At 43.0% G+C, this 14,794-nt stretch overlaps 2 protein-coding genes across 3 annotated transcripts in view; both read right to left on the bottom strand.

Annotated features, from left to right (window-relative positions):
* Window positions 1-14,794, bottom strand: part of LOC307074784 (uncharacterized protein) — a 146,851-nt gene that overhangs the window by 19,898 nt on the left and 112,159 nt on the right. For both annotated transcript variants that reach the window (XM_079735129.1, XM_079735130.1), the window contains one exon: window positions 14,515-14,688. In XM_079735129.1, coding sequence (XP_079591255.1) covers window positions 14,515-14,688 — 174 coding nt within the window. The remainder of the gene's footprint in view (window positions 1-14,514; window positions 14,689-14,794) is intronic.
* On the bottom strand, window positions 11,234-13,275 carry LOC307074593 (stonustoxin subunit beta-like; the record flags this gene model as incomplete). The annotated part of the gene is made up of 4 exons (XM_079734805.1): window positions 11,234-11,858; window positions 12,219-12,265; window positions 12,438-12,709; window positions 13,255-13,275. 4 exons carry the CDS (start codon window positions 13,273-13,275, stop codon window positions 11,308-11,310), a joined length of 891 nt encoding a protein of 296 aa, XP_079590931.1. The 3' UTR covers window positions 11,234-11,307.

Raw genomic sequence — 14,794 nt, 5'->3', positions numbered from 1 at the left:
TCAAACTTAGGATCACCAGTACAAGGCATTATTCCATTGAGCCACTGACAAACCTGAAATGTAGCCTCATTCACGTGGTGAAAATGTCTATTGATAAGCACACAACATCCAGAAAACTCCAAGCAAACATTTCTCAAATGTATTAAGGGCTTTCTTAAAAGCAAATAGATGAAAAATATGGAATTCAGGGGGAAATTAAACATTTGTTTTCAAGAACACTAACGGAAGAAATATTAATATGACAGAGTTCATTATGAATTAAAAATGGTTAACAAAGAAGTTCCCCTTAATGCCATACTGTGTCTTGGCAGTCAGATTCTTGGAAACTAATGAGCCGGAATGTTGATTGCCTAATGAATTTCAGGTGCTGTTCAATGTTGTGTTTCTTAAATGAGTGGCAATGACAGAATGTCATGTTCAGCTTGTTCTTAATGCTCTAATCAGGATTCGAACACTCAACATAATGATCACCAGTACAAGGCATTATCCCATTGAGCCACTGACATTCCGGAACTGCATGAAGCCTCATTCCCATGGTGAAAATGTCGATTGATAAGCACACATCAAGAAAACTCCAAGCGCACACTTCACAAGAGAATTAAGGGCCTTCTTAAAAGAGTATAGATCTGAAAATGTGCACTGTTAATAGTATCCACCTAATGATAGCCGTATGGTGGTTATACAATAACAAAATGGTCATATAGGCAAAATGAGTTGAAGCTGTGGACGTTTGGCTTTTCTATGAAATTGTGGGAAAAGTAACCATTTTTAGGGCATAAGACCCGGGGGGGGGGGGGTTAATGATGCATCTGATTCTAGAGATTAATATTATGAAAGAATTTTGAGTCCAGGTCAATCTGGTGGGGAGAAATAAGCCTAATTCATGATTTTTTACATTAGCACCACCTTTGGGTGCAGTACCACAAATTTTGGTTTCTAGGTGGTGGAAGTTTTTGGTAACCATACCTGAAAATTTCAAGAGTTTTCGATTTACGGTATAGGCTGCAGTATGACTTTTACAGAATTTGTGGGATAAAAAACGTTACAGAAACAATAGGGGACCCCTAATAATTACATTGAATAATATTTTATTTCAAGGTGCCTTTCATGACACCCAAGGTCGCCTTTCAATTCATAAAACAATCTAGAGTCAAAAACGGCAAGAGCTGCTTAGCCAACAGCATGATCAAAACAAAAAATAAGACCCATGTAGGAGGGGGTAAGAACAGCAGTGAGGAGACCCAGGTAGGAGGGGGTAAGAACAGCAGTGAGGAGACCCAGGTAGGAGGGGGTAAGAACAGCAGTGAGGAGACCCAGGTAGGAGGGGGTAAGAACAGCAGTGAGGAGACCCAGGTAGGAGGGGGTAAGAACAGCAGCACAACGGGGATACGAGGGGACCTACTGTAGGGGGTCATTACAGCGAGCATGCCAGTGGGAACACTGTGTTTTTAGGAAACATTTGAATCAAATTCCCAAAGAGGAAAGATTGTCCCCACATTGAAGTTTGAAATGTATAAGTCTCACATTTTGTCATTTAGTCTGAACAGAAGAAATAATAATCTCCTACTGCTATTCAAAATGTGTATTTCTTCTCTGTTTTCAAGATAAGAGCACCTTACCACTCAACAGTTTGTCGGCCAGTCCCTTCTCATCCATCTCCATCAGGCAGAGCATTGTGATGTGTACCACTCCCTCTATGGCGCGCCTCCTCTGCTCCTCGTTCTTACCATCCACCTCCTCCCTCTGTATCGCTGAGCATTGTGGGTAATCCGGGAAGTGAACCCTCCAGAGCTTCTTCAGCTCCTTGTCTAGAAAAGCATGTGCGTTCTCCTCAGCCCTCTGGAACAGAACAGACATCAAGGAGAACTTTACTCTGAACTCACTGAGGTCATCGGAAGCATCTGTCCTGGATTCACGTCCGCTGGTCTGAAGAGGGAAGCCTGGAGACTATTAGCTCCACAAGAGATGCTTTCTGATGTTCATGGAAAGCTGAAGTCAAACGTCTTGGTTGACATTTACACACCTTGATCAGCTCTGTTTGATGCTGCTGTACAGACTGAGCACTGGTAACCATTAACCACTCCTGGTTTTGTCTGTGGAGAACACACAGACACACACACACACACACACACACACACACACACACACACACACACACACACGTGATTTGACATTGGTACTGTTAGGACAGACTGTTCTTCTCCAGCTCATCATTGCTCTCTACAGCAGGCGCTCTGTGAAGGGTTTCTTATCGGGACCAAGAGGCCATGCGACGCGGAGGGAGGCTGTGGTACCCATAGACATAGAAAAGAATAGACGCCTCATCGACCGCTACTACTGGCGCTGCCAAGCCTTTGGGCCACCTTCTTGGAGCGGTCGACTGCTCCACTCAGTGTAATCTGTTTGGCAGGTGCAATGAACTGAAAACCAAACTGATTTTCACGCTTTTTCTTTTTGCTGCTGAGCATCTGACACATCGGTGTGTTTCACTGGAGCTGGACCGATGCGTGATGTGGTGCGTCTCAAGACGTTTTTAAACTGCCAAATATGCCCGTCTTATGCACGCCTTTTTCCCGGCATGGTCCGCAAGTTTACACTGCCCGAAGTAAATGGCCTGCGTGAGCCAGCACCCCAATTTACCCTACTGGACCCCTATGTAAATCGCATTTGTAGCCTAGACTCAGGAGTGAACTCATTCTTGCATGCGGGTGTCTTCATTCATTAAAAAATAAAAACATTCAGGAGTATCCAAATTAGTCTAAAGTGGCCTAGACTCCAATTTTAGGACACATTTTATTATACCCCCTCGGTTTCACACAGGCAAGATGGTGAAATTGCTGGGCGTGTCAGTGTAAAAAGGCCTTCAGAGTCTGTTCTTCTGTTACTGCCATAGCCATGTTGCAGATCAACACACAGGTTTTGGTCCTGCGTTACTGAACTGATGTCTTTCACACTCCTCGTTTAAATGTTGAGGTTCATGTCTAACTTTGCCTTCCCAACGTGAACAACCTCTTTTTAGCTGTCGAAACGCTTTGCACCAGCAGAGGCAGACGTTGGCCCACGCACAGAGAGGGCGGGTCCTGGGGGCGGGGCTAACTGGACAGAAGGGGTTCCTATTGGAGGAAATTAAACTAGCTATCAATCTTGCTCAGAAACAGCTTCCTCCTGGGGTTGATTGATCCAGATTGATCATGTTCTGATTAATGGTCGGCGGGCTGGATCAAGATGATCCGCGGGCCGCCAGTGGAACAGCCCTGATGTATTGGTTGAATCCTCACCTTTCCTTAGAAGGTTGGTGATTTCCATCTTTAAAGTTATGAAGTTGTTCCGTAGACAGGTCACTCTTCATGGAGATGCAGGTGGGGAGTCCAGGGGAGTCTGCTCTCTGCTGCTGGACTCTTCTAGAAAAACAAGAACCAGGATTTATGGACGTTTGATAAAAGCTGTCATTTTCATAATCTCTGATGAATCCTCCCCCCTTCTCAATAGACTGATTTCGTTCTTTAAAGTTAACAGGTTGTTCCATAGAGTGGTCACTCTTCATGGAGACACAGCTGGGTCCAGGGGAGTCTGCTCTCTGCTGCTGGACTCTTCAAGAGAAACAAGGGTTTATGGATGTAGGATAGACATTGTATTTCTATAATATCTTATCAATTCGTACCCTTGTTCACGAATTCGCTTCTTTTTTCTGAATAGGTTACGTATGGTCTTCATGGAGACACGGCTGGGTCCAGGGGATCCTGTTCTCTCCTGCTGCTCTGGCCTTCTACACAACACACACAGCTGTTAATCAGACTAATGATGGAGTCATGATGTATCACTGCTGAGCTCTGAGGTGGACAACAGTCACAGAGAAAGAGATCTTCTCCTTACCTCTTAGCTTTGCTCCGGGGGCCATGTTCCCCAGACAGAGCGGTCTTAGAGGTAGGACCCCCCTCCTCTCTCTCCTCATCCATAGTAGACTGGGGAAAATACGTTCCGTCCCATACGCTTTAAAGTTATGAAAGTATAAATGTAAGAGAAGAAACAGAGGTTAAAGTGTTCATTAAACAAGTTATTAAGGTGAACGGTTTTGAAGGAGCAGAAGGAAGTGCTGCTCGCTGCAACAGACCGTTGAGATGAGGAAATCAACTTTAACATGAGGAAGTTACAGAACTGATTTGACTCAATCACTCACACAAACACACACAAACACACACACACAAACACACAAGGATCAAACTGAGCCAACTGCCTATATAGGGGAGGGTGGGGTAAGATGAACCAGTGGGTAAGTTGACCCACCCCCTGTGTTTGGGCCACTGTACACATTTGTTGGACCATCAATTCAGGAAGCAGCCATCCTTTATATCTGGCTGTGATGAGAGAAGCACAGGGTCAAGCTGCAAGTATGTTTTTTTCCCCCAATAAACGTTTTTTTTTCACGTCAAAGTAAGTTTTTAACATGTCAGGTATAATGACTGCTATGTCAAAGCAAATTTATCCAACTGTCAAATATCCAAAATATCACCCTCAATTAATTAAAATTCAATTCACCACAGGTCAGTAAAGCAGTTAAACATTAAGATGTATTCTCTACAAAACGCATATGAACGGTAGTATACTGGTTGATCATTATTATATACCAGTAACCTAAAGACAATATAAACGGTAGTAAACTGGTTGATCATTATTATATACCAGTAACCTAAAGACAATATAAACGGTAGTAAACTGGTTGATCATTATTATTTACCAGTAACCTAAAGACAATATAAACGGTAGTAAACACTCTATCTTTTCTTACCTTATCTACTCCGGAATTAAAATGCGTCCATACGGTATAAAGTAGTAAAAGTATAAATGCAAGAAGAAACAGAGGTTAAAGTGTTTATGAAACAAGTTAATCAGGTGAAAGGTTTTAAAGTGGAGGAAGAAGGGCTGCTCGCTGAGACAGACCCTTCAGAGGGGGCAGATCCAGGAGCCGCCCCTCTCAGCGCGTGTCACGTGTTTTAGGGGAAAACGAAGATATCGCAACACACACACACACACACACACACACACACACACACACACACACACACACACACACACACACGCACACACACACACACACACACACGCACTAGTATCACTGAGCCAACTGTAACGTCTGCGTTATAGAATATGTGTAATAAATAGGCCTATATATAATATAATAATACCATGGAATGATACTATAATATAATGATACCATGTGGTAATATAATAATGTAATAATATAATAATATAATAATGTAATAATAATATAATAATACCATGTAATAATACTATAATATATTAATTTAATAATATAATAATACCATGTAATAATAGAAAAATATAATAATGCCATGTGATAATATTATTATATAATAATACCATGTGATAATATTATAATATAATAATTTCATAATGTAATAATAGTATAATATAATAATACCATGTGATAATACTATAGTAATACCTTGTCACAATAGCCTGTGTACATTGGCGTCAGTTTGGTTTAAAATGTGGTGGGGACAGAGACGCAATCTGGAGTGCTTTTTCAGAAGTGCTGGGTACATTGAGGATGCACCTTATTTTTCTTTAGCGCAGGTCATGAAAGGTTCTGAAAGACGGGATACCCATGTAGCTTACTAATATAAAATTTATACAAAACAATGATGTCTGACACGTTTTATGAAGAAAGCGTTTTCAAAAAGCATTGGACATGATGACCCACTATGTTCTGCTCCATGATGCACTCAATGTTGACGTGACATGGCATGAGCTATACCAACATAAACAAAGAGGAGCTTATTACCTACGTGTTTAAGTTCAGAAGGGGCAAACGTGTAGCTAAACATAGCACTACAAAAAGATTGAAAAAGCTAAAAATACTTATAGCTGAACGCTATATATCACATCATGAGCTGGCTGTTCTCAATTCACAACACACATCCATCCAATCTACAGGGCATTCTGACCGAAACCCATGCACTCCCCCCCCCCAACCACACAGACACAATTATTCCAGAATTCAAGCAAAGCGAATGACCAAAAGTCACTTTGAGTCAACAAGAGACTGACTCCACCGACTCCACTATCGTAATATCCACTAGTCTATACCCAACATCGTAAGAACGCAAACACTGGATAATTTAAGTTAAGCTACTTGGAGGCTATGGCTAGTAGTACTATTTCAAGTTAAAACAGCTGACCACATGAGGGCAAAAAATGATCTTGCCAAAGTACCAGGAAATCTTAAGCAATAAATATCGCATCTTACCTTTATTAATGTGCCAGTGGTCTGCAGATGTATCTCGCGGGGTTGCCTGCATTCCTGCTGCCTAACCACATCCATTTAGTTCAACAGGTTTTCGCTCTGATACTGTCCATCCGTGGTACTAACGGTCTGGTGTTTTTTTCCTATGTATTCAGGCTAAAATTAATTGACGGTCTGATGCCTCATCATTGCATACCAGCCATAGAGTATTGGTATTAATATCTCATTCATTGTCCAAGCCAGGCTGGCGCCTCATACAAAAATAATCCACAACTACGGTGCTGCAGAGGGGGCATGTAGTCACGACTGAAAAAAGACGAGATAGCGATACAACCAGAGCCCGACATTCTCTCATCCTACCTAGTTAATTATACAGCATAATGTCAAAAAGGAGTGGACAGGACATCAGAGCTTCTTTTTTTTTTAAAGCTAAGCAGTTGAAGCTGACGTGCACAGTAAGTGTGCTAGTGTCTTATGAGCTCAGCTAAATTAATATTATTCTAGAAATATGTCATTCTTGAGTTTTTTTAGCTAGCTAGCCTCTACCAGCGCGACACACTGTTGGCTAGCATGCCTAGTGCTACCGGAGTGTTTTGCCCTATGTGCTTTAACGTTTAGCTTTCCTATTTAAATTAATTTTGAATTTATAACAGTACGGATGATTTATTTTATTTTCACTTCGATGACGTTTCGTTAGCAGTTCGCAGACTCCCCACTAGATGGTCGTAAATCATCCATATTATTTGTACCAAGTAACAACCATGGTACCAGGCAACCGCACACTTCAAACCAATATTTTGTCAAAAACCAATTACAATATTGATAACATATATACCATAACCAACATAATTTTTAATTGTTAATTTTTTTTTCTTTTTTTCTGGGGGGGACAAAATGAATCTTGCCGAAAACTGGTGGGGACGCGTCCCCGGCGTAATCGACGCCTATGCCTGTGTAGACTATCAGTACATTACTGCATGTCACCACAGACCAACACATCCTGTACCCTGAGTTTGAGTGGCGCCCCTCAGGACACAGACTCCAGGCTGTCGGACACAGAGGAGGAAGGCAACCTTCACCCCCAGGGCTGTCCAGCTCCTTAATGCTGCTCACTGACTTATGAACATGCTGCAATGCACTTTAGAATGGGAGCACTTCATGAAGCACTTCTTACTCATGTGTTGAATGTTGTTGATACGATGTGTGTGTTGCTTGATTGTGTAGTGTGTATGTGTGTAGCAGGCGCGTCTTTAGACCTGGGCATTCGAGGCTATAGCCCCGGATCTTTTGGGATCAGCCCCGGATCCCCCCCCCCCCCCCCCCCCCCCCCCCATTAAATTGCCCCTCAGGGACGATTAAAGTGATTTGAATTGAATTGAATTAGCGATGTCATTCGATATGCTTATTGCATGTTGTTACATGGAGCTCATCACACTAACAATAACATGATATAACTTTATATCAGTCAGCTGTTATCCTGCTCTAAACCATCACACTAACAATAAGCTGATATAACTTTATATCAGTCAGCTGTTATCCTGCCCTAAACCATCACACTAACAATAAGCTGCTATAACTTTATATCAGTCAGCTGTTATCCTGCTCTAAACCATCACACTAACAATAAGCTGTTATAACTTTATATCAGTCAGCTGTTATCCTGCTCTAAACCATCACACTAACAATAAGCTGTTATAACTTTATATCAGTCAGCTGTTATCCTGCTCTAAACCATCACACTAACAATAAGCTGCTATAACTTTATATCAGTCAGCTGTTATCCTGCTCTAAACCATCACACTAACAATAAGCTGCTATAACTTTTTTCAGTCAGCTGTTATCCTGCTCTAAACCATCACACTAACAATAAGCTGTTATAACTTTATATCAGTCAGCTGTTATCCTGCTCTAAACCATCACACTAACAATAAGCTGCTATAACTTTATATCAGTCAGCTGTTATCCTGCTCTAAACCATCACACTAACAATAAGCTGCTATAACTTTATATCAGTCAGCTGTTATCCTGCTCTAAACCATCACACTAACAATAAGCTGTTATAACTTTATATCAGTCAGCTGTTATCCTGCCCTAAACCATCACACTAACAATAAGCTGTTATAACTTTATATCAGTCAGCTGTTATCCTGCCCTAAACCATCACACGAACAATAAGCTGCTATAACTTTATATCAGTCAGCTGTTATCCTGCTCTAAACCATCACACTAACAATAAGCTGCTATAACTTTATATCAGTCAGCTGTTATCCTGCTCTAAACCATCACACTAACAATAAGCTGCTATAACCTTTTTCAGTCAGCTGTTATCCTGCTCTAAACCATCACACTAACAATAAGCTGTTATAACTTTATATCAGTCAGCTGTTATCCTGCCCTAAACCATCACACTAACAATAAGCTGTTATAACTTTATATCAGTCAGCTGTTATCCTGCTCTAAACCATCACACTACCAATAAGCTGCTATAACTTTTTCCAGTCAGCTGTTATCCTGCCCTAAACCATCACACTGACAATAAGCTGTTATAACTTTATATCAGTCAGCTGTTATCCTGCCCTAAACCATCACACTGACAATAAGCTGTTATAACTTTATATCAGTCAGCTGTTATCCTGCCCTAAACCATCACACTGACAATAAGCTGTTATAACTTTATATCAGTCAGCTGTTATCCTGCCCTAAACCATCACACTGACAATAAGCTGCTATAACTTTATATCAGTCAGCTGTTATCCTGCTCTAAACCATCACACTGACAATAAGCTGCTATAACTTTATATCAGTCAGCTGTTATCCTGCTCTAAACCATCACACTGACAATAAGCTGCTATAACTTTATATCAGCCAGCTGTTATCCTGCTCTAAACCATCACACTAACAATAAGCTGATATAACTTTATATCAGTCAGCTGTTATCCTGCTCTAAACCATCACACTAACAATAAGCTGCTATACCTTTATATCAGTCAGCTGTTATCCTGCTCTAAACCATCACACTAACAATAAGCTGCTATACCTTTATATCAGTCAGCTGTTATCCTGCTCTAAACCATCACACTAACAATAAGCTGCTATAACTTTATATCAGTCAGCTGTTATCCTGCTCTAAACCATCACACTAACAATAAGCTGCTATAACTTTATATCAGTCAGCTGTTATCCTGCTCTAAACCATCACACTAACAATAAGCTGCTATAACTTTATATCAGTCAGCTGTTATCCTGCTCTAAACCATCACACTAACAATAAGCTGCTATAACTTTATATCAGTCAGCTGTTATCCTGCTCTAAACCATCACACTAACAATAACTGTTATAACTTTATAATAAGTGTCCAGGGTCAGGCCAGGGGGTGGGGGACAATTGACAGTGCAGGGAGAAGTTCCCGGCCAATCGGGCGTTCCTGAAGAGGGCTGACATAAGCTCTCAGAAAATAAAAATAAAAAGAACAGAAAAAAGAAAAGAACAGCTGATACAGCGGTAATAAGTTACGCAGAGTAAAGACTCTGCGTTGTGTATTTGTATTTGTGTATTTCTCCCTCGTAGTAGTAAGTGGAAATCAAATCAACTTGACATGTTGGGTCAGAGGGTTGAATAGCAGGTTTATTGGAGGATGTAATACAGCACAGGTACAGACTTAGGTGGGATAGTCTCAGTGTAGGAGGTGAGGAGCAGTCTCCAGACGTGCTCCTTGGCTGTTGATCCCTCTTCTCACCGAACCAAAGGTTTGGGGCCAGTATTATAGGAAAGAAAGAGTGAATAACAAAATAACAGTGTCTCCCTTGATAAGGTATATGGCCCTGGCTATGTCCCAGACGACAGGGTTGGTTCGTCCTTGTTGGGACATCACAAATGACAGAATGTTGGAAATAACACCTCGTACAGTAGGAGAGGCACTGGCCTGTTCCTAGACTAAGAGATGTGAACACAGAGAGACACTAAAATACACCAACATTCTACATTCCTCCCTCTCCATCATATTAAACATAGTTTAAAGATCACCCATTAAATGAGAATTCAGTGGATCTACTGGTAAACAATTAACAATTATCTAAATCCACAAAATGAAGCATAACTCAATAGCAAGGCAATAGCAAACATAAAAATGCATACTCATCATCCACAAGTAAACCAGGTGTAGGCTAATTAAAAAATAAAAAAACTCATTAGGTTACTCATGATTAAACCAAAACAGATTTAAAATTGTAAAATAAAGGAAATGGACTGTCCAGACACCTCCCTCTGCTGGGCGGTGAAGCTCCACCTTTCTCTGACAGCTCTCTCTGTCCCCAGCGGAAAAGTGGTTCTGTTAGTCTAACAACATTAAAGGGCCCAGAGGAAGGCTTAGCCTTAGAAACGTTGGGGAGTTTGGGGCACCAGAGCTTGGGACGGGGTGGGCTCTCTAACACAGCTACCCTGAGGGGGGGCAACAAGATCGGGGCAGTCCCCGGGGGGGTCGGTCAGCCGGTGAAACACACAGGGAGATAACTCGATGACCACATAGAGCATAATAACGGAAAGGACAAACGGCAGAGCCATTTGGACTATCTGAGAAAACATAGAGCCACCCAACCCGCTGAGCCATCCCACACATGTAAATCAGTCTGTATCCCACCTCCATCCTGATCAGGCCAGAGCAGCTCATCTCCAACACAGCAGAGCTCACCTGAGGCCTCTTCTATGCTCTCACACATGACTCAAGGGTTTTGCCAGTTGAGTTTGAACAGGAGAGAAGTGAGCGAGACCAGTTGGTAATTGGGCGTGGCGTTCTGCAGGCCAGTGTTTTCCAGGTGAACCAAGTGTGCTCAGTGAGGAGATTTGTGCTTCGAGTTTTGAAAAAATGGAACCCCCCCTCCTGTGTGTGTGTGGGCGCATGTGTGTGTAATGTATGCGCACCCTCACCCCCTCACCCTTTCCTCACCCCCCTCACCCCCCCTCAGCCCCTCATGTGTGTGTGTGTGTGTGTGTGTGTGTGTGTGTGTGTGTGTGTGTGTGTGTGTGTGTGTGTGTGTGTGTGTGTCTACAACCGACACAGAGACGCTGAGGCCCCCCCCCCTACCCCGACCCCAGGGAGGAGGTCCTCCTGGGTGAAGGAGGACCAGAAGGTGTGGAGGTGTGTCAGTGTGTCTGAGGACCCTCCTCCACCTGGGGACACTCTGTAGAAGGACAGAGAGCCAGCAGGCCGGTCCAGATACACTGCTACTCTGGTGGAGCCAGCGGGGGGGGGAGGGAGGGCTGTCTCTCTACCGTTGTACCAGGTAGAGTAACAACCATCATCACAATAAAGACTCCAGGACTTGTTGTTCAGTCCAAGCCCGCTGTCACCACCCCCTCCTCTCCTTGTGATTCCTCTGTATGTCACTCCTATATCAACACGTCCTTTCCTCTCTACCTCCCAGTAACAGCGGCCAGTCAGAGCCTCTCTACCCAACACCTGGGGCCAGGAGTCAAATCTCTCTGGGTGATCCGGATACGACTGGTCCTCTCCGGCCCGCGTCACCTTCCTGTTGTCCTCAGACAGAGGGAGTCGTCTGTGGGCCGTGTTGGGGTCCAGGGTGAGTTCACAGGCATCTGAGGGAGAACCAGACATGATGAGCTGCTGAACCCTTCTTCATCCTCATCATCATCACTGGTACTGTTCTCCTGAACATGACATGTGAGGGGGGGTGGGTCATGTGATGTTGTAGTAACGCTATTGCTATTGCCCCGTCAACCACCCCCCCCCACCATCAGCCCACCATCTCCCCCCCTCCCCCCCCCCGAGCCCAGATGTTATCTTCATGATGATTGGACAGTATTAATATATGGAAGATACATGATGTCAGCCATCATCCTCATTCCCAGTAGGATCTGATCTCACTTCCTGCTGTGTGGATGGACTTTCCATCTCAGTAGTGAGTGTGTGATGTGATGAATCAAACAGACACTTACACTTCTTTAGAGCTGGTTTCAGCCTCCACACTCCACCGTGCTCCACACTGGGGGGGAAAGTGAGAGCAGCATGTTGAAACATTCACCTTCATCATCGGCCGTCTCATAACGTTGTACACAACATGAGCTACAGCTGCCTCTTCAAACCACTTCATCTAGCAGCGGCATGAATCCTTGTAGGAGACTTTGTCCCTGAGTGGTGAGCTGTCCTCTCCATACCTGAGAGTGTCCAGTCTCCAGCGTGGATCCTCCAGTCCAGCAGAGAGCAGCGCAGCTCCAGAGTCTCCTGGGTGATTGTAGCTCAGGTCCAGCTCTCTCAGATGGGAGGGGTTGGAGCTCAGAGCTGAGGCCAGAGAAGCACAGCCTTCCTGTGTGACCAGGCAGCCAGACAAGCTACACACACACACACACACACACACACACACACACACACACACACACACGTGTAAAATCCTGTGTTTTTCCAGTCTGCCAACCAGTTTGTGAACGTCCTACTCCAAACACAAGTGGCGTTGCCTTGGTGACGGTCCTTTTATGAAGCACTTCCTGGTCCAGTGAAGGGACACCGGCGGCGAGGTGTGTGTGGATGTGTGGAGCTCCTTCTGGCCAGCGGTTGAAGATGGCCAAGAGAAAGCTTCTCACACATAATACGTTAGGTTTTCTAAACCACACCACCTTTGGATTGGGACCATTTGCCACAGCGCCTCCTATGGAAGAAGGCCTTCCCGGAAACAAGCGGGTATTCAACGGCCACATAATATATCAGTATTGTAGCGCCCCAAGCCCTAGTCTCTATTCCGCTGTGGAGCGAGGTCCACTCAACGACAGGACTTTTGGCTTCTTTAGATTTCACTTGATTAAAGTATCACCTTTACCTAGAACTCGGTTAGATTGTAATACCATCTAGATTATAGATCAATCAGGGAAACCACTAACATGATCAAAAGTATTATTATCAGGGGTGCAAACTGGTGATGGCCCAAAAAGGTGACGACATTTTAATGTCAGAAAACAAATGAAAGATCAGTGAACGGGCCCAGGCCTTCCTGTGATTCATTCTCCGTTCTAACGGTTTAAGTGACTCATTAAAGCGGTCAGTGATGTTCAGACCTACTCGAAGTAAGTAGGTCTGACTATGTTGTGAGCTAAGTTGTTGTTGTGAGCACTACTATGAAGCAGTGCTCACAACAATAACTCAATCTATTGGAAATAAATGTATTCATGTGAAACCTAAAATACATTTAAGATAAGTAACATACAATACCTTGCAGTAATATTTGCAAACCCTCTTTGACAAATAATGTTAATTTTCTAATGGTAGCACTGTGGCCTACATCATCTGTTATAAGAGACAGTTTACTATATAAACGACTGGCCGATAGACTACTTACACGATGAGAGTAGTTGTCCAATTTCCATGTGTGGATGGACTAGGGAACCAGGAATAGTTCACTCAGAATGCATAATAATGTAGTGGTCTCCCCCTATAGTCTGTGGGCCAGTACTGATGCAAAGTCAATCCTGGCCAAGCAGCAGAAGTTAAGTGACAATGTGCCAACATCACTGGCCCATTTATGGGTGCACTAAACATGCAAGAGTAGTCTTAATGTCCCTGTTTATAACACAGGGCGCTTTAAGACATTTAGAGTAGCCCCACTTCTCCCAGCACCACTACACCACTGCTTACAGCTGTTACAATATAGCTGGACTTAACTATCAATTAACAAGTATTAATCCTTGGTTTTCCTTATTTATTAGTTCATAATGAAGAGAGCTTTAATGAGTCTGTCTCTTCACTGGGTACACAATTAACAATGTTATTCTGTATCCTATTCATATTTGTGAGTAAAGAATTAGCTATTTAAATAATGAGTACTGGATATAGTAAGCTTTAAAACACGTTTTGTTTGACAATTGCAAGTTTCAAATCATTCTTTCCAGAGACCCTCCAAAATGTTTCTTTTGAGGCTTTCAGGGGGTCTGAGGTGTCCAGCTAGGGGTAAGACCCCCAAAGACCCCCTGTACTTCACCCCGCTCTAAGCTATCACTGTCCCGTATACGGGGACAGTGGGGGGGCAACAGTATTATATTTTGAGATCATTTTATATTTATAATTGAAAGGTTGCAGGCATATGGATGTATTAGAATATCCACCTAAACAACAAGGTGTTTCATCTCCAATGATACAAAGTCATGGATGTGGTCATCACAGGTACTGAGTTATAAGCTTGGTTTATAACTGTCCTCTGCTGTGGAACTTGTGGTGTAACTGTTTAAGATATTGAGTCAAACTGACCTGAGAGTTTCCAGTGTACAGTGTGGACTCCCCAGTCCAGCAGAGAGCAGCTTCACTCCTGAATCCTGCAGATCATTGGTACTCAGGTCCAGCTCTCTCAGACTAGAGGAGTTGGAGCTGAGAACTGAGGCCAGAGCTTCACAGCATCTCTCTGACAGATGACAGCCATTCAACCTTCACACAAACAATAAATACATATTAGGAACTGTGATTAAAATAACTTACATATATATATTTTTAAACCTTTATTTAAGCAGATCTTTTAATTTTAACGTAATGA

The sequence above is a fragment of the Pollachius pollachius genome (genome assembly GCF_949987615.1).
Source record: "Pollachius pollachius genome assembly, chromosome: 4".
In the NCBI taxonomy this organism is placed as follows: domain Eukaryota; kingdom Metazoa; phylum Chordata; class Actinopteri; order Gadiformes; family Gadidae; genus Pollachius; species Pollachius pollachius.
This window is presented reverse-complemented; position numbering and strand designations above follow the sequence as displayed.